Source organism: Toxorhynchites rutilus, chromosome 3 (assembly GCF_029784135.1).
Source record: "Toxorhynchites rutilus septentrionalis strain SRP chromosome 3, ASM2978413v1, whole genome shotgun sequence".
Lineage (NCBI taxonomy): Eukaryota > Metazoa > Arthropoda > Insecta > Diptera > Culicidae > Toxorhynchites > Toxorhynchites rutilus.
In genome coordinates this window covers 225,208,817-225,229,568 of record NC_073746.1, presented here as the reverse complement: position 1 = coordinate 225,229,568, position 20,752 = coordinate 225,208,817, and the positions used below count along the sequence as shown (strand labels likewise).

General features: G+C 37.8%; 1 protein-coding gene across 3 annotated transcripts in view; it reads right to left on the bottom strand.

Annotated features, from left to right (window-relative positions):
- The window catches only part of LOC129774606 (fatty acyl-CoA reductase wat-like), a 53,516-nt gene that overhangs the window by 9,124 nt on the left and 23,640 nt on the right, over positions 1–20,752 (bottom strand). Inside the window, exons 1-5 of one of the 3 annotated variants that reach the window (XM_055778371.1) lie at positions 6,752–7,642; positions 6,263–6,684; positions 5,693–6,205; positions 5,339–5,641; positions 4,837–5,271 (exon numbers count right to left, since the gene is read on the bottom strand). The exons of 1 other annotated variant lie outside the window; for it this stretch is intronic. In XM_055778371.1, coding sequence (XP_055634346.1) covers positions 4,948–5,271; positions 5,339–5,641; positions 5,693–6,205; positions 6,263–6,684; positions 6,752–7,079 — 1,890 coding nt within the window. In that variant the 5' untranslated portion in view covers positions 7,080–7,642 and the 3' untranslated portion in view covers positions 4,837–4,947. Of the gene's footprint in view, positions 1–4,836; positions 5,272–5,338; positions 5,642–5,692; positions 6,206–6,262; positions 6,685–6,751; positions 7,643–20,752 lie in introns of those variants that run through there. One more of the 3 variants, XM_055778370.1, reaches the window with a different exon arrangement.

The following is a 20,752-nucleotide window of genomic DNA, read 5'->3' as shown; positions in this document are numbered from 1 at the left end:
ATTTAGGCGGGGGAGGATGTGGCATCCTAAGGATTAATGTTTGACGTCAGGATGTTATGTGGCACCTTAATGCCATGTGTGAGACGTCATGAAGTCGGTGAATAAAAGGCATGGACGTCGGCAGTAGACTGCTGAATTGTAACTCGTGTAAATTCTTGTTTATTCTATCGGATATCACAGTTTCTATCGCTCTTTTAACTCGTTTAAAGATCAATTCAGTTCATATAACAAAGATTTCTCTTATCGTAGTGGAAGGTATTTTTGTTCGGGAGGGAATGCTTATATTAGTTACCTTTATTATCATATGTTATCCCAGGGCCCGAAATCTTCGACGGTGAAAAATGAAGACCGACTCTACTCCCAGTAGCTCCGCTTCGACACTAATTTTGTACCATCGTATGCAATCTTATTGTACGTCCATACAAAGAGGAACGAAAACTTGATTCCTGATGCAAAAAAGTAGTTACCCCATCAATGGATGGTTTATTTTCTACCCATCGTGAACTCAAACCAACGAACATCGAGACATTGATCAAGTATGCTATAAAGGCCCTCACGTTAGTATTAGTTAGTATTAGGCGTACAAAATAGCGCACACACACACACAATGAGGACAATTTGACTGGGAAGAATGAAATGATATAGTCGAGTCGTTAGAGGGAGATAGCGACCAAACGCCCGACTGACTGTTCAGTCGTTTTGGCGAAGAAACTGCGTGAAGAAACCAAAAGCCATTACTAACTGACTACGGATATAGTCAGTCGGTTAGTCAACCAACTATCCTCAGTTGACTATGACTACGCCGAGCCCTATGTTATCCTGTCAGTCGCCGGTGACTGACACATCCTGAGCAAAAACTCGGTGTCAGTCACCGGTGACTGACGTGACATTCAACGTTTTAATCAGCGCTTTCCTACCAAAAAGCTCAACGTCGGCTCCTAGGAACCAACGCGGGGCTCAATGTGTTGAAATTACGGATACAGTTACAATTCAATTCAATTCAATTCAATCAATTCAATTCAATAGCGATGGTCCCCAATAATCAAAGTCCTACGTCAAGCTTCAGGGTTACAACTAATCTTGGGTTTATTTAGTTTTGAAGCGGGAACTACTCCTTATAATTATTCATGAATTTAAATTGTGTTTCATATAGCATAAATTTCATACTAACACTTTGTTACCTCTCTCTCAATAGATCAGACAGAAGGGCTAATCCCAAATGCCCTCGATCCCTGGTCTAAGCCGCGGGGACCTTTGAGGGTGGGCTCTCAAGACCTCTTTTCGATGGCTAGCTCGAGCTTGAAACGCGGAGGCTCAAGATCGGCTTATTTCACATCCGTGCACAAAACAAGGGATCAGTTGGCAATTGAATACACACTAGATTTTCCTTTTTTTCCAATTTTTATTAACTTACAGTGTTCGTGTGAAGTTTGAAGTGTGTGGAGGCCGGCCGGCAAGAGTCGAACGAAGGACACTTGTGACGTTGTTGGCGACCGTCGTCGCAAGCTGGGTACCAGAGCTGTGTCGCGCGTAGAGTTTCCAACGAGTTGGCGACTCAACTCCAAGTCTCTCGTTGACCGCTGGCTTAGCGATGACACCAATTGTTGCCAATCGATTTGAATTGGTGCCGATATTATTGGGTCCTGTTTGGGATAGGAAAACACTATTTACCACTGGGTCTAATTCTTCTCTTATCAAATGCTCTTTACCTAATTTTTCGATCCGCTCTGTATGAACTGCAGTTTCCAAGTGCTTTCAATTTAATTTGAATTATTAAAGTATGGACACTTTTCTATGACCATTGTGCCTTGGATAAAGAGCTTTTATTATAGACCCAGTAGTGCTTTCCTTTTCCCCAAGTTTTTATGTCGTATGTCTCTTCTCGAAACTTATACATGTGAATTTCAGCTATTGTGGTTTTATGGTATATCGCTCGACTCCAGGTTTGTGTATTTGGTGTGTATATGTGTGTGCGTGTGATTATAGCTAACTTATGTCCTAGAGTAATTCTAATGTTCTACATTCTTATTTCAACCTACATATATTTATTTATTTATATAAACTAATTTATTTATGTTCTTAAAACTATTATATTCCTAAACGGTAACACTACCACCCACTCCCCCTGAAAATTAATCTATAACATGGTTAGAGATTAATTTTATCTGTTTAAATTTACTCAGATAAGCCCAGGGTTGAGTCGCATCCTTCATGCTTTCCAGACAAAAATAAACATAACTACGTCGTAACACCAAATAGTTTGTTTTTCCTTCTTTATAGGAACTATTTTACAACGAATTGAACTTCACCTATTCTTACTGAACCTTATTTTCTCCTGCAAGTTCTCAAACAATACTCATTTGCTGAGATAGAAGATAGATTTTACTAAAAAGCGAATTTAACCTGATCTAAATAAAAATCCTGAAAGGATGATTTAATTTCCTCATAATTATGAAAACCAAAAAGCTACTATATTAGAAATGCCATTTCAAATTGGTAGTGTGGATAGAATCGATTCAAATATCCACAATCCGCGCTATGAATCTGTCATTTATCGTAATATTCTCATTGATCCGTCATTGTTCATTTATCGCGAGCTACTAATTCAACCTGGGTTTCGGCATAATTAGCAGTGTAAAAATTTCGGTTCTTGAGGGTATTCTAAACTCGCTATAATTCAAAACTAAATTCCCTTCGTTTCGCATCAGATTCGCTACATATCCTAAGCTTTTTATGGCTCCGCTTACAGCCATTGTGAGAAGAAGCTTTTTGTCGACCATTGTGTATCTCCGCGACGAACACTTGATAAACACGAGTATCTTCTTGTATATTTCATTTTTTCCTTAAACTAACAGTACTTTCCTTCTAGCTATTTTCCATTTATTCAATTAGGGATCCCTGGTTTGAGATCCGCAGCGGAAAATACCCCAAGGGGTTTACCATGCTCGTCAGCTAGCTCATAACAGCTGGTTCCCCTCCTAGCAAGGATTATGCAGGGTGTGTAGAGAGCACCTAATTTGGCATTATATGCCTCGCCAGCAGATGAGAGCGAAAAATTTCTCTTGAAGACCTGTTGTCCTACCTTATAGACGGGAGCAGGTTTCCGGAATCGAAAATTGTAAGTCCTAGTTCCTTTTTCATAGGCCTTCTCTAAATTCTTGTGAACCGTTTCGTAAATGTTTCTGTCCACTCTACCCTTGAGGTTCATTCTATCTTTTACAGAGCCGCTGGTCCTATCAACGTCCCTAACATGAGCCTCTCCTTCGGCTACCACCTCGGGTCCGAACAAAATTCTGTAAGGAGTGAAACCCGTGGATGCGTGGACCGTATTGTTTAGCGTATATTCAATTTCGGAAATTTTAGTATCCCAGAGACGCTGATCAGTTTTTACATATGTCCGCATACATGCGTTTATACTTCTGTTCAGGCGTTCCACCGGATTGGCTTGGCTATGGTACCTGGCATTGGCCCAGTGTTGAACCTGGTACTGATCAAGGAAATCTCTAAATTTGTGACTTACAAAGCACGTTGCATTATCACTAATAATAACTTCAGGAACAGAGTATCGATGGAACCACTGCTCTTGGAGTATTTTTATGATAATTTCTGTAGAGATTTTCTTGACTGGTACCAAAATGGTCCATTTGGAGAACAGGTCCAATAGAACAAGCAAATGTACATTTCCTGATTTTGTACGCGGAAGCGACTGGATGAAATCCATGGCCAATATTTGGAATGGCTTTGTGGCGATTCGAGGGTTCCCCATAATCGGATGCTGCGAGATGTATGCTGGTTTGCATTCTTTGCAAACTTGACATTTTTCTACATAATTTTTGACCGAAGCAGCAACTTTTGGCCAGAAATACTTTCCTCTTATTCGATACAGCAATTTCTCGTAGCCTATATGAAAATTTTCGTCGTGCTCCTTTCGCAAAATGAGCATCCTTAATATGAGCATCCTTAATTTCAAACCTATAATCCAGGACATCGGTTTGACAAGGGATAAATTTTAGTAAGTTGTCATCCTCGATTTTATAATCGATATAATCCTCAGGTGCAGTCTGAACTTTCTTGTATAACTCGGCGTACCACCTGTCCTCTCTTTGAGAAATTTCCCCAATTTCCAAAGATCGTGACAAAGCATCTGGAATAATATTGTCTTTGCCCCGTCTATGCCGGATTTCTAGATCGTATCCTTGCAATTCAATGCTCCATCTGCTTAATCTGGATGAGGTTCGCCACTTTCCTTTCATTATGTGAGTCAGTGCCGAGGCATCAGTGACTACCACAAAATGAGTACCCTCTATAAAGGGACGAAATTTTTCGATAGCTGACAATACTGCCAACCCTTCTTTCTCTGAAGCAGCATAAGACTGTTGTGCAGGGGAGAGCTTTTGGGAAAAATATGCCACAATTTTCTCCCCATCCTCATGTTGCTGAGTCAGAACAGCTGCAATAGCACTGTCACTTGCATCGGTCTGGATTTGGAACGGCTTATCAAAGTCAGGATTGGCCAGTATGGGGGCGGCAATTAGGCTTTCCTTTAAGCAAATGAAAGCTTGTTCAGCCTAGGATTGGGCGATCTTTATAAAAAGATCGATCTTCACGAATCGATTCTTCAAACGGGCTTGGGATCGATTCACCGATTAAATCGGTACCAAAGAATCGATCTTTGCCGAATCGATCTTTACCGAATCGATTCTTAAAAAAATCTAACTTCTTTATTTTTCCATTTATCTTCTTATTCATTTGAGCGTTGTTTATTCTTTAAACAAAAAATCGGAAAAATTATATTTCTATTGAAACATCAACAGTATTTTATTTTTTTTCTACGCATAAAGTTCTTAAAATTTCAAAATCCAGAAAAATAGCATTTTAAAGAGCATTTGTGTACCGTCATGGAATCACTTAATTAAATGAATTGATTGAAAAGGAATATATAGTAATTTAACTGCTGGTATTGGCCCAGAACTCAGCAGATAACGATCCCATAAAAGCCAAGCGTGCCATACGTCTCGCATTCAGTCGAAACCGATTCATGGCTGTAGCACCAGTTCTCGAAAATAACCTTTCGGCTGGAACTGATGTCACCATTCGACTGAGATATTTTCGAGCTATCGGATATAATGTAGGATACTCGCTTTTGATCGAATCCCATATAGTCAAAGGATTTGAATCTAGTGTTACAATCTTCTGATGTAGGAAATTCCGAAGTTCTCCGGTAATATCTCCAGAGGGATTAGATTCTTGATTATCCAACGATTCGCGTACCTGTGAGCACAATAATTTTGAATTCATTAATTGAACTTATTTAAGGATTATCAAGCGGAATCCATACCATTTCATTATGGTACTCCCACAAATTACTAGATCCATGTTCAAAGACTAATGGCGTTGAAATTGCCTGTGGAACCGTTGATGGTTTTATGTTTTCAGTCTCAACTATATCGGAAACATATTGCAATGCCTCAGCGTGTGCTGATGGGCTTAAATAGACCGTCTTAAAACGAGGGTCTAGTAAAGTAGCTATGGCAAATGTATCTACCGATTCAATATTTTTGAATTTTCGTTCATGTTGCACCAGAAACATCGCCTTCAATTGTTTTACTGGTTCTGTGGTGGGGCACATTGAATCAATTTTCTGAAATTATACAGATTGAGCAATATTATTCAAAGAAAACCTACACCATACCTTTCTTAGATTTTTCAACATTGGGATTATCTTCCCTGAGAGAGAAGACGTTTCTGCTTCCAGTTCAGTGATCGTATGAGCCACTGGTTGCAGTAGATTGCGTCCCTCAGTAGCTGCCGCTAGTTCTGATCCCGTCAGCATTTGCACGGAAGTGAATCTTAAAAGAATCAAACTGACTTTGTCTGCAAGCTTAATGAAGCGCTCCAGCATTGCAAAATTACTACCCCATCTTGTTGGCTCATCTTTGATTAGCTTCAATATGTCTGCTTCTGAACTCAGCTCCTTGCGCTGTAAGGTCCGAAGCTCATCCGCAGCATTAACAGATTTTTTGAAAAATGTTACGATGGATCGAATTTTTGTCAGAAGGCTTTCAAAAAGTGGTGATTGTTCGATGGCTACAGTGGTTATACGACTCAAGCTGTGGTCCACGCAAATAACATGTCTTGCATCTCCAAAGACGTCTTTCCCGGCTGCCACAATGTTGGCGCCCCCATCCGTTACTATGACGGATACCTGTTAATTATGGATCATAATTAATCTTCAATGATTTGATTATGAAGAATGTTATACCTTGTGTAGATCAATACCCCATTCAAAACAAAGTTCTTTTAGTAATCTCGCAAGATATACCTTTGTGTGTGCTTGATCGAGGGGGCAGGCGGTGAGAGCAACTGCTTTCATGTCAGTTCCTTCTAGATAGTGTGCCGTAACACCTAGATAGCTTTGATTACTTCCTGTATCTGTCCATATATCTGCCGTCAAAGAACACCACTCGGCCTCAGAGAGAGCACTTCTTACAACTCCACTCAGAATTTTGTATTTAGAATCAATCATCTCAGTGAGTTTTTTTCTACTCGGGGGCTTGTAGAGTGGAAGCGCTATTTTACAAAAATGTAGAAATCCGTCTCGTTCAACTGTTCTCAAAGGAAGGTTGTCTCTGGCAATCATATATAACAACGCTTCATTAATTTGAATTGTCATTCCTCCATGTTCTGAAATGTAAAAGGTACAAGGTAGTATGTGAAAAAATGCACTTGTAAACTATAAAAACTCATCTACCTTTAAAACTCAACATCCGCGTAAATGATTCCTTAATGGTATGATTCAAATTAACATGATTATTTTCAAGGTCAATACCAGCAGGTTCTTCAACATGATTTTGAGCAACCGTTTTCTTTGTAACCTTTGAGTTTGATTCTCGTGCATCTGGAACAGAATCGTCGGTGGTTTTTTTTTCAGACTGAAGCAGCTGAGGATGATGTCTGTTGATGTGGTTCCAAAGATTTTTGGTGTTTCCACTTGTCTTAACGATTGATCCACAATTTTTGCATACACTCGAGTTGGGATTTTTGACGAAAAATGTCCAAATATTACTTCGTGGAGCCATGCTTCAAAAACAAACTTTGCTAGATAACACAAACAACATGTATGTGCACTAGAGCAAAAAGAGAAAAGTTGACTAAAACCCGGTAAAAACTCGAATCTTAATATGTACGCACAACGAACAAACGAAAACACAGCTTCTGTCTGCATGAGAAAAAAACGTTACACTGTCGCTTTTATTTGTTCCCGCCAAGAAATCTGTCAAACCAAAGGAATAGGTAGGAATAATAACAGAAGTGAGATGATGCAACTGGACAACTGCGTAGTATTAAAAGAAATGAGCGTAACTAATTTCGTCACGATTTCCACTATTTGTCTAGAGTATGCGATAGTGTAACACTCGTAATGACCAAACATACACAGTTGCTTCACCTAGATTCACTACCACCAATATGACATTCTCGAAAGTGATCCAAATGTTGATATTATGTTTATAAAATTGGTGAGGTGGTAAGATTAAAATCGATGCACGCTGGAAAAAATTTTTTGTAAGATCGAAAAAATCGAAGGCAAAAGATCGATCTTTTCGATTTTTCTAGGTACAAAGAATCGATCCAAAAAATCGGAAATCGAAACGAAAAAGGTCGATCTTCCAAAGATCGATCCAAGATCGCCCAATCCTAGTTCAGCCGACAGATTCCATATAATAGTCTTCGGTTTCTTTCTCAGTAGATTGGTAAGAGGAGCAGATATTTCACTGAAGTTCGGGATGAACCGACGGTAATAGTTGGCCATCCCCAAGAAACGCCGGAGCGAACGCAAGGAGCTGGGTCGCTCGTAATTAATAATAGCCTCTATTCTCTCCGGATTCGGACGCAAACCTTCGGTTGATAAAATATACCCTAGATAAGGCAGTTCCTTGACGCAAAACTTCGACTTATTCAAGTTTATTAATCAATTTGCCATTCTAAGTCTTTGGGAAACTTCCTTCAAACTGGCCATATGAGATTCGAATGTATCGTTCACTACGACAATATCGTCAAGGTAGACGAATACATGCGGCTCTAATTCTCCGTAACCCAGCACTTTATCCATCAGCCTTGCTAACGTGGCAGGACTATTCACCAGCCCGAAGGGTAACCTGGTTTTATGGTCGTTATCTCCGTTCACAGGAATGAACAACTCTTCGGTATCAGACTCGGAAAGATAATCTTCATTTTCTACTGGTTTGAAGCCATGTGAGCATAAATTAGAGAAAGTGTTCGATTTGAAAGGATTTTCTGATCGCGATTCAGCTTGCCTCTTCAAACTGAATGCCTTCAGTTTTTTTGGCAATGGGGGCAGTTAAATGTGGCAGTGTCAGCAAAGCCACATATTCTGCAGAACTTCGTTCTCTCCTCGGGACAATCAACATAGTGATGACCTGCACGTTTACAGTTATAACATGTTCCTATAGGAGGACGTTTATACTGAGCAGCTAAAACCTGCAGAGTACCCTTGACTGAGCCCTCCATTGGGTTCATAACATTTTCCTTCCTTCTCCCCTCTTCCCCTCTTTCTGCTTCTTGGCTATAATTCCTTTTCTTTTCCTCTACTTTAGTCTTACCCTTATACACATTCTTTGAAATGTTCTGTGGATCAACTCCCATTGTTTTCGTTTTCGAAAAATTTTCCAATGAAATTTCATTCACTTGATTAAATTTGGTACGATTAGGAACATCAATGGGTTTTTGGAACATGTTCCAATTATTTTCGTCGATAATTCTTCCATATTTTTTTAATCTTGACAAGGATTTAATTCCAGCTCCAGTTAACGCATTTTTGTAATCGAAACGCATATTGCGCCAGATTATTAAAAATTTGCGCCTTTCTGACACTGATCTTGTCATTGATTGGAAAAGCTTTTGCATGTCATGCAAATAATCAGCAAATTTCTCCCCGCGCGCTTGTCTGCGATTGGTTGCTTGAATTTCAATCTGAAAATCTAAGTCTGGTGGTAAAAATTCCCGTTTGAGCTCCCGTTTAAGCTCAAACCAATTTCGGAAATCTCTGTTTTCGAAACCTTCCATGAACCAATCCTTAGCACGACCCGAAAATAAATGAATTGCTGACCGGAATAATTCTTTTTCAGATATTTCTTCTGCTTTGCACCGCATTTTTATTTCTTTGAGAAATTCCGTTAGTCGTCGACCTTGGTCTTTCCCATCGTATTTTAGCTTCCATTCCGAAACCGGAATCCTTCTCAAGCTTTCACGGTTTCGTTTCGATTTTGGCCGTTTTCTTGACGATTCTGAGTCAGAACTGATCTCTGAACAAGAATCAGAAAAATCCGAGCATTCAGTAGAGGAAAAACTACTGTATGAAGTTGACGAAAAGCTCATCTTCCGGTGATGCTTTTTGTCCTCTTCCAAACGAGAAGCCTTTTGTCGATTGCTAGAAGTTGTTTTTGTTTTATTCTTAATTTCAGTTACTCTAATCGGGTTTTCATTGTGATGTTTAGTTTCAGTACTGCTTTTAACTATCAATTCTTTCTTTTTCAAGTCTTGCTTACTACCTGTAAGTACTGCAGGTGTCTCACTTATACCCGGTTCCCTTTGTAGTCGCTCATTCAAGTTTGAAAGCAATTTTTCTAATTTCTTTCTACGATCTCTATTCTCCTCAGCTTCTTTTTTTCGTTTTTCCTCTTCAGCTTTTTCCTTTTCCCTCATCTGTTTCTGTTGTTCAGTAGTTTGCAGAACGAATGATTTAAAAATGTCTATTAACTCCGCTGTATTCTCTAATTTCCCTTGCTCGTATTGACCAATTATACTCAAAATTTCCTCCGATTTTTCTGTTGACGATTTCATTAAATGTTTTTCGTAACCGGTATTTTCTTTTTCTTCCTTTTCACCTGTCGCGTTTTCTACCGATTCACTTTCCGATTCAACATTTCCCTCGGTTTCATTCAAAACCTCAATTTCGTTTCGGACTTCTTCAAGTACTTCGTGTATATTTGTTTCGAATTGATTCGCCTGTGAAGCTCTATGTGATGTCATTAACTCAGGATAATATGTTTTAACTAACCGAGTCGCTTTCTTCTGTAATGATTCGATATCTGATGTAAATCTGTCGGTTTTAGAAGCTTTCGAAAGGAAGAGCGCTCTAATTCGGTATCAACTTTGCATTGTTCGAGTGAATTTTGTATCTGTTTCAACTTCAATTTAATAATAGATATTTCCTCTGTAATTTCCCTCCTAATCTGTGACATCGTAAATGTTCCTGTCTCCTTTTCTACTTGGATTCTCTCTTTCAACTTCCGTCTTTTAGTACTCTCGTGTTCATTTAAATCGAAGTAAATATTTCGTATTAATAATTCATGTTCTACCTCCTCTATCGAAAGATGGGACACATGAATATATGTATACATTTCAAACAAATCCATTTTTATTATTTACACACTTTTTCTTATTCTAGGATCAATAAATAAAAATTGGATAACCGACGTAGACAATGGATAACTAGACGTATATAATAAATGACGATATATGACAAAGACAATAAACAACTATGAAACTATGAAACAACGACTACATAAGCTGACTTCTACTATCCGAAACAAGCACGAATGAGAACGGTCGATTGAATCAAGACCCAATAAAAAATCTCTCTATTCATTGATTGATTATTCAATTCCGGTATTTGGTATAACCACTTTAGAAACTGCTCACTTTCGTAAGTGTACGCGCACTAGTAAGCCTAAGCTAAGTAAATCTTACTGGTGTCGCAAGAGCAACGTTACCGTCTCGAAATGTAATTAGTTGGACAAACTATCACTCCTATCTCACTATCTATTTGTATTAATTGCTCACTGAAACCTTGATTTGCTTTCTTTTAAGTTGGGCGCCATTTAATACCTCTCTCTCAATAGATCAGACAGAAGGGCTAATCCCAAATGCCCTCGATCCCTGGTCTAAGCCGCGGGGACCTTTGAGGGTGGGCTCTCAAGACCTCTTTTCGATGGCTAGCTCGAGCTTGAAACGCGGAGGCTCAAGATCGGCTTATTTCACATCCGTGCACAAATCAAGGGATCAGTTGGCAATTGAATACACACTAGATTTTCCTTTTTTTCCAATTTTTATTAACTTACAGTGTTCGTGTGAAGTGTGAAGTGTGTGGAGGCCGGCCGGCAAGAGTCGAGCGAAGGACACTTGTGACGTTGTTGGCGACCGTCGTCGCAAGCTGGGTACCAGAGCTGTGTCGCGCGTAGAGTTTCCAACGAGTTGGCGACTCAACTCCAAGTCTCTCGTTGACCGCTGGCTTAGCGATGACACCAATTGTTGCCAATCGATTTGAATTGGTGCCGATATTATTGGGTCCTGTTTGGGATAGGAAAACACTATTTACCACTGGGTCTAATTCTTCTCTTATCAAATGCTCTTTACCTAATTTTTCGATTCGCTCTGTATGAACTGCAGTTTCCAAGTGCTTTCAATTTAATTTGAATTATTAAAGTATGGACACTTTTCTATGACTATTGTGCCTTGGATAAAGAGCTTTTATTATAGACCCAGTAGTGCTTTCCTTTTCCCCAAGTTTTTATGTCGTATGTCTCTTCTCGAAACTTATACATGTGAATTTCAGCTATTGTGGTTTTATGGTATATCGCTCGACTCCAGGTTTGTGTATTTGGTGTGTATATGTGTGTGCGTGTGATTATAGCTAACTTATGTCCTAGAGTAATTCTAATGTTCTACATTCTTATTTCAACCTACATATATTTATTTATTTATATAAACTAATTTACTTATGTTCTTAAAACTATTATATTCCTAAACGGTAACAACTTTTTGGCAGAAAAAACTCGATAAATTCGAAACTATGGAAATAATTTAACACCTCATAGGAACGATGGACTTTCAAACTGATATTGGTTATAGATTTATTGCCCTTGTAAACCACATGCAGCTATTGTGAATTCATTTGAAAGGCGGAAAATCTTTGCAAGAGCAAAAATTCAAGTGTACGATGTTCGATTTTAGGCAATACATCGACAACAAACAATAAAGTTGATGCTTTTCCAATATCTTGGTATAACTGAATATACTAATGCGGAACGTTCGCTTTTATTGTAGAGTTTACTATTAGTGCTATGATTTTTTACGACACTGGCGTGGGAAAAGTGTTGACGATACAATTGAATCGTTTGTTTGAGAAACCCCATAAACGCCATTTTTATTAAAATTTACCTTTTGGCAGTTTTTGCGTCCTTGAGGGTACCTAAATCGACTATCGAGATTTCAGAAAAAGTTAGTTCTACGAACCCCCTTAAATTGGGGTTGCAAATATTCGTTTGTTCGAGAAACCTCATAAGTCCACGTTTCCAATTCTCACCACGGACGGCGCTACGATAGATATACAATTTTTATTCATTGTTTACCGATGCCGTAAGAAGCATGCGCAACTCAACTTAATCGGAATGTCCGGATTGCGTCCCAAACACGACTCCGAAATGTAAGTATGGTGTTCGGCGGACAGCAGAATTCAGAACGGAATTCATAATAAGGGCAAGAATCAATGGAACGGCATACAAAAATAGGAAGGGAAAGGTTCGAATCTCGCCAATGACTAACGGGTTAGACATTCGTTTGACAGTCCTAGAGCAATAAGCGTATCGTTGTAATTGCCCTGTCAAAAAAACAACATCTCCCTCCATAGCATATTGTTGTATTCCTTATGTATTAAGAATCAAATAAATAATACTTATCCGATACTTATACGCATCCCATCTGCCACTAAATGTACTATATTTACGCTTCCCAAAGGTTATAGTATACAGATTTTTGACCGTTTCAGTTTCAGGACTCAGATCCGCATAGGATGTTCAAATGGCAACAAAAGGCTCTTTGTCGAATCATTGAGCGATTACTTACAAAAAAGATTTTTTTATCCTTCGAAGTGATTTCGCTCTTGAACTTTGTATCGAACTCTTGGGTGTGACATCAGCTTTGAGAAAGACTATTACTTGCTAGTTGGAGCGAGACTATGTTTTAGTAATCGTGAATTGTTTACTTAATGAGTGACTTTTCGTTACTTTTCGAAACTTCAAACATTTGTAACGTTCTTGTTTCTTTTTTGGTTTTCAAATTGTAGCAACGAAGATGGCGCAAACCAAAATCGAAGTAAGAAAACAAATCTTGCACATTTGGTGTACTTCAAAGGCTATTACGTATAATCAAATAGCAAAACAGATAGGAATTGCATCGGAGTTGAAAGCAATTATTGAATAATTTGGGATATAGAGAACGCTTGAAGACTTGCCACGATCCGAACGAAAATCAGGTGCCAATGACCCTAATTTGGACAAATGTTGTGAATTTGATCAGAAAACATAAATCGATGTCTATATGCGATTTGACCAAAAAGGCTGGAACTTCATATGAAATGATCCAAAGAATCAAAACTAGACATAACCTGAAGACGTATAAGAAACAGAAAATTCTGCGAAATAAAGTGACAAACAAAAAGAAACCGCTAAACTCAGATCGCGAAAACTGTATGATCAAATTGTGAGTAACAATCAGCAATGCATTTTGATGGACGATGGAACGTACCTCAAGGAGGACTCTTGAGTTCTTCCTGGGCCCCAGTTTTATACAAAAGCTGTTGAAGAGGATACTGCTGGCTCAGAAAAGTTCATTCGGGTGGAGAAATTCGGGCAAAATGTGCTCTTCTGACAGGCCATATGCAGCAGCGGCATGCGCATTTGCGGCATTGTGTATGCATTTTCTTCCTAAAAGGGTGGTCCCAACGCCGAAACATACCGAAAAGAGTGCCTTCAGAAGCGTATTTTGCCATTGTGCAATAAACATACGTCGCCACCACTATTTTGGCCGGATTTGGTTGCCCGTTCAACGATAGATTGGATGAAGGAAGACCATATCGATTATGTCGAAAGAGACATCAACTCACTCAACTGTCCACAGCTGCGTCCAATTGAGCGTTATTGGGCCATTGTGAAAGGAATCTTTCGCGAGAATGGCAAGGCTGCTCGTAACATGAAACATTTCAAGAGAATATGGAGAACTGCTTCAGAAAAGAGTACCGAATAAACCTTAAGTACAGTTAGTACAGTGTACTAATTCGTATACAAAAGAACGAATTCGAATATTTTCTTCTTTCCTGTTCTGGGAAAAGAATAGCCAAAAGTGAGTCAAACTCAGTACAACTTACAACTTAGGGCAATATTCATAGGATAACGTTCTTTTCTGAAACTGTTCTCATTATTTCATGAGAGCATGTATCTAACCGGAAATCAAATTCACGGTTTTCGACCATAAATGTACAATGTCGCATAGTTTCAGATGTTATTAAAAACTTTTGATGCTTTTACCTATGGAATGTGAAAAGTACATAGACATAATGCTATAGAAGGTAAAAGATTGTTTGGATGTAACCAATACTGTTCATTGCTTCGCATCGTAAAGAAATAGAAACACTATTATATAACAATATCCTTGTCTGAATGTTAATACGATCGTCCCTCTGCATTGCGTAATAGAATAATGATCTGAAATCGAAAGTGTCAGCTGTTTACCTTGAGGTGGATAAAGCTTGCGTGATTGAAGATTTTTCTCTCTTTTACTCTTGAACTAATGTTTGTCAACTTCGATAGAGCAATACTGCAAACGCTAGCAAAATAGAAAAAAACGGTGGCGTTTTTCACTTCCACCAACATCGGAGATTGTGTTGACAGTAAATATTAACTATACGTTCATCTACCACTCAACATGGTCAGGGAGGTCAAATCAGGTGAAATCAATCGGATGTGTGAATAAAGAACATACGATATGATGTTGTGCTCATGTGTCAGAAACCTGATAAAAACTGACGCTCGACTTCGCCTTCAATCAAACTATCATCCCCGGACACTTAGTCAAGCATTGATTGGGAAGAGAGCGTTGAAAAACAACGAGCTTACGCGCACAACAAATTGCCATTGGCAATTTGTACGGAAATTCAAATTTTTAAAAGGTCAAGATGATTTCTACCAAACGCCCGTTATAGCAGCTGTTATGTGTACTTAATGTTCATGGACAAACATTATTTGATCAGTTGGATCATACTCATGCCATTTGATATGGTGTTGCTCAACAACAGGTTTTGTATTTTATCGCAAATACAGACGATCCAAACTTGGTGTAAGTGTGGGTAAAATTGGCATTCCAGGTTCCATGGACTTTTTTTGTATTGGGTTGTTCGGAAGGTAATTTCGTTTTTTTCTCCACCATAGGATTTATTAGCCGCAGAATGTGTTTTACTACGATCAACTTAGGGACGAAAAGTGATTGAGGAATAGAACATAATAATGAAAAAGAATGAAATATTGTTTATTTGAATGAAAAAGTTATTTCGCAACATATGCAGTTTTGGCCGATATTTATTAGAGAGAAGAGATTTCTGCAATAATATAATGCAGGGTACAAGGTTAATTTTGTTTAGTCCAGACGACATTGAAATTATTAGTTTGCAGCTATCACGCTCTTAGGCTAAACCCATTATTTGGTACCCCAAGAAACACACGCGATATATACTTCGCATAATTTGCGTGGCTATTTTGTAGTAGTAGGTAATAGTAGTAATAGTAATAGTAATAGAAGAATGTTATCGTAAATTTCCCCCTCGTTAAGTCCCAGAGATGTCAGCTTATTAAATAATTAGGGTAAATGATCTTGGTTTGTCCAATTTGGGGTGTTTTTACGCAACTAGTAAATGCAAATCGATTTTTCTTCATGAAAATCACACATAATCGATACGAGTTGGGTTTGTTGAAAAGCTCCAAGTCTCTAGTTGCTAATACTACCATAAGGTGTTGAAATTATTCAAATTTTTATGTTTTTTAACGATTTTCCTTAAAGAAGAATTATGATCATGGTTTGACCACCTCTGATCATGGTTTGCCCAAAAAATGATCATGGTTTGTCCGGTTTTAGAAATCTCCATTTTTGAATGAAAACATTCGAATTCACAATTAGATGTTGCATTTATCATTGCTTGAGTTTACTGTCATTATATTGATTCATTCATAATTTAGGCTTTCTTCAGAATATTGCCTTTTCTTGGGCATTTTAGAAGTGTTCACCTCAACACAATCGACACAGAAAAACCATACTTCTGCTATGCGCGAAGCACACCATAAACAAACATAAACAAACTGCAGCGCGACAAGCGGTTGCCATAGAAATCATGTGGACAAAACAACATTATTGAATTGGACAACTCATGATCAGAATTGAGTTCATCAAAATGCGTTAATTTAATGGTTTAGCTATGTAAATCCGATACAAATGGTGAGCAAGCATGATGTTTACAATATTTATAAGTGTTGTAATCCAGAAAAGGTCTGAATACGTGCCAAATAATCATCTGGTGATCGATTAAAAGTTAGCTCGAATGAGGGGCGCATTGACACAAATAGAAGGTGTATTTTATAATCCTTTAAAATATGTGATTTCGTAAAAATATACTATCAAACTACTATAAATCATGTAAAAGGCAATTTCATTTATATGTTTCAAAACATTCGAAGGCCTTATTTGACACAGGAGCGCTGAATTAGAGCATTCAAAAAAGTGGGCAAACCATGATCATATTTTCGACTGGACAAACCAAGATCATTTACCCTATGATCGGTATTTCCTCTCAATCTCTTTCGCACGATGGAAACGAACGTGAAAAACAAAACACCCGAATCTAACGAAAAACTCACCGTTGACAGTGGGGCGCGTCACATCTGCGAGGCTGAAAAAAATATTGCTGTATTGTGTTGCATTCAATGGAACCCAAAGTAGCAACACTTGCAAATTCGCATACGAATAAAATATGCTTGGAATGTCCAAATCTACTTTGGTAACAATGAAAAAAAAATGGTCACAAACAATCTGAGCCGGACAAAGTAGAGCACCGCACCGTCTGTATGATCTGTTTACCTGTTTTGTATGCAATAATAAATATTGCAGTGGTTGTTGTTCAATTATTTCTGTCCACTCGGGGTTCAAAACTGTTGATTGTGATGTTCTAAGCGAAAGTGGGGCATATGCTTGGATCATCATTGAAGTGCACGTGTCTTAGAATCAAGGGGTGTTAGAATTATGAGTGTTACTTATTATGTTACTCACAAGGCAAGAATAGCCGTCCGATAAATATTTCGTCTTAATTTAGATAAAATTGTTACAATATCTGATAACCACGCTAACTCAAACTCCACAACGAAACCAACGTAATTGATCCTATCCAAAAATATACATGTCCGTCTTAACCTAGTGAATAGTACTTCAAGTGATTGAGATGTTAGAGGGTAGGGTAGAGTAAAACATAAAAAAATATTCACTCGCATTCGTATGCGCAAACATTTGATCGGTTATTTCCCAATATAATTAGTGCTAAATTTTTATGATTGCTAACAGTAGGTGTTGTATTTTTTTTCATTTTGTTGTTTATTAGACTGTTTAGGCTGAGTTGCACAACATTTGGAGCAACTGGAGCAACAAGACAACAAAACTGCTTGGTGAAGGGTCCCGAGATTGATATCACGATTGTTCGCTTAATAGCAGTCATCTAGCGACATCAGTAAAAAATAAACAGCCATAAACCCACCAAATAAAAAAATACTGCTCGATAATGTTCGTCCTATGTGTTGATGTTCTGTAAAAGTTTAGCCATTAGGTCCATTACGTACATGGGTTTATCTGATTTCATACGAATTATTTTGTAACCTATAACGATGAAATAAATTCTCTTCCAGTCAATATTTAGTTTCTTTCTTTCAGTTACCGTGACGTCACTTGTAGTCATAGCGAGAAACTAAAAACAGCGTTTGTTTCATACAGTGGTAAAAAATATCAGCATTATTAGAAACGTTCAAAAGTTAACGAAGAAGGAACTTATATGTCCAATATGGACTATGAATACAGTGTTTATACGTTACCGCGAGATGAAAGAAAAAGTGAGAGTGATACTTGTGACCAGGAAATACGAGCGAAAATCATTAGATAACTCAAAACAACTCCCAACAGCTTGTCATCCAGGAGTGTCTTTAGACGATAATTTTGCCATTCGTATATATATATATATATATATATATATATATATATATATATATATATATATATATATATATATATATATATATAGAAGTTCTGGCCGGACTGTTATAGAATGATAAAATTAGAATAATATTTCTCATAATATTCATTATATTTCTAATACTATTTTATCACTTTTAGATCTCTTGAAAAAAATGAACTATTCTTCATAGATGACACTAAGGTTCCTGAAAGAAAGTTCGTCGTCTTAACGTTGTATCTTGCGTTACTTCTAATTATTACCTAGTTGAGACTTCTATGCCAAACATTACACTTTGAATTTCTTCTGATTGGCAAGTTCCTACAATAGGCGTTTACCTTTACAAGCCGAAAGAACTTTTTTTGAAGGAACAGCACCCAAGGGAACGGGGACCGAACCTGAACCAATCACTCGACCATGGTAACTAAAATACTGGGCAATTATCTTGCGTATGTCGGAGAAATGTTGAAAAAATTGTAAGGCGAAAAATTCGAAAATGCTGCGAAAAATTATAAAGCTGAAAAATTATAAAAGCTGAAAAATAATTTCTCTAGTATTTTTTCTTAAATCAACGTTAAAAAACTACAAAATAAAACCCTTTTTGATCTAACTTGTACGGTCGAATTCTAAATGAAACAGAGCTTAGAGCGGACAGAGAAACGAATCAAATTCTCGAAGCGCTTTTGCGTTCCTTTGCCTTACACACTCTGTCCAACTTCTAGAAGACCAGGTGGTGATCTTGCTGCTTTGTGTCATTGTAATCAAACAATGCTTCAATCTTAATTCTAGTGTGTAGGTATTGGTGACATACATTGCATGATTTTCATATGTGTGTGTCCAAGCGCTGAGCGTAAACGAATGTTTTTGTATTTTCCAAGTGTCAAGTTTCTATAAGACCAGTTACATTTTCCGTCATTTTAGTTGTTTTTATCGATAAATCTGGAACATTTCAAAGAGAAAGGGGCTCACGGAGAGAAAAAAAGACAACTCGCTGCATTTCACCAAGAAAATATTAGTATCAACGAAATTACTCGTCGGATTGGACGATCCCATCAAGTAGTGCTCAATTATTTGGCAAATCCTCAAGGATACGGAAAAAAGGAGAGACCTCCACGTAAATCGAAGCACTCTGACCGGGATAAGCGGTAAATAGCTAGAACAGCTTCGAATACCTTAAAATGGCTTATGCAAATAAAGCAATATTTCAATTCAAATGTTACTCGGGTGACAATTCGTCAAGTTTTGGCAAAAAACCCTTACATAAAGAGGGCTTGAAAGGTTAATCTTACACCATCTCACGTCAGAAGAAGTCTGAGTTTTGCCAAAGCTCACATGAACCGACAGTGGGGAATGATATGTTGTGACAAAGAATGTTTCCAAAATAATACATTTTGCTATATACCATAACGAAAAGTTCTGCAATGTATAGTTTATCTTCACTGACAAAAAAGTTCAATTTGGATGGTCCTGATGGTTTCAACGGGTACTGGCGTGATTTACGGAAGAAGGAACAGTATTTTTCAACCAGGAATATTGGAGGAGGCTTGTGCATGGTTTGGGCGGAATTCTGCGCAACAGGAAAGCTCAAGATAGCTTTCACATCATTCAAGGATTACATACCTGTTCTGGAATTCTATCGTCGCAAAAAAACACATTCCAGCAAAATAATACTACTATTCATATAAGCAAAGAAACTAAGGAATGGATTAAGGACCGAAAACTTAATTTTTTGGACTGGCTGGCTCGCTTTCCAGACTTGAATCCTGTAGAAAATCTTAGGGGAATTGGATTTTTGCCTTCGGTTTTATGGTTCTTCTTACGGGTTTCTGTCGATGGTCAGACATTCTGCGAATCGTTTTAGGACATCATACATCGTAAATTTGGGACAATTGAACAGCTCAGATCCACGAGCGGAAAGGCTATGATTTTTATTGCGACGTGCTTTTTTTGGTGCCACTAAAATATAAACATTTTTTGTGTTCTATAGCTGTTCGATTTATACAAATTTATTATCTGTACCATAATCAAGAATTCTTCAAATAACTTCTTTAATGATTTCACGTAGGACTACGTCTTTCAGTAAGGGTGTCAAATGGAGAAAAATCTCACGTTTTAATGAAATAATATACCGATTTTCACTTTGTATGGATTTTTAAGATTTACATACCAATAAAATATATAAATTGACCAACAAAATGTTCTGTGCATTTCTGTGCTTACCTAACCATGCCTAATTTTCTAATGTAGTGGTGATAATACACACTACGAAGGAAGATAACGAGAAGAGAATATTTGCGTTTCATATACCCAAACTAGCGATGGCAGAAAACATTTCATCTTCAACATAAAAAAATGCTTTTTCGTGTGCTGAAGGGTGAAATAATCAAATAAAGCACCTCTTTCAAAAGCTTTAAAATTTTCTATTTTTCTTAGACTGAACGTCAGCTTGGGATTGTACCCAAAAAAAGTCCAAACGATGTCAACGGGGATCCAACCAAGGCCGACTGGAATGCAAGTCTGTTTTACACGACCACGCTATCCACATAGCTACTGGTGCTGTTGCAGAAATACGTAGTAATATTACACCACATTATAAAATGATGTTATCTTTTTATCTTTTTCGGTCTAGGCCGTGTA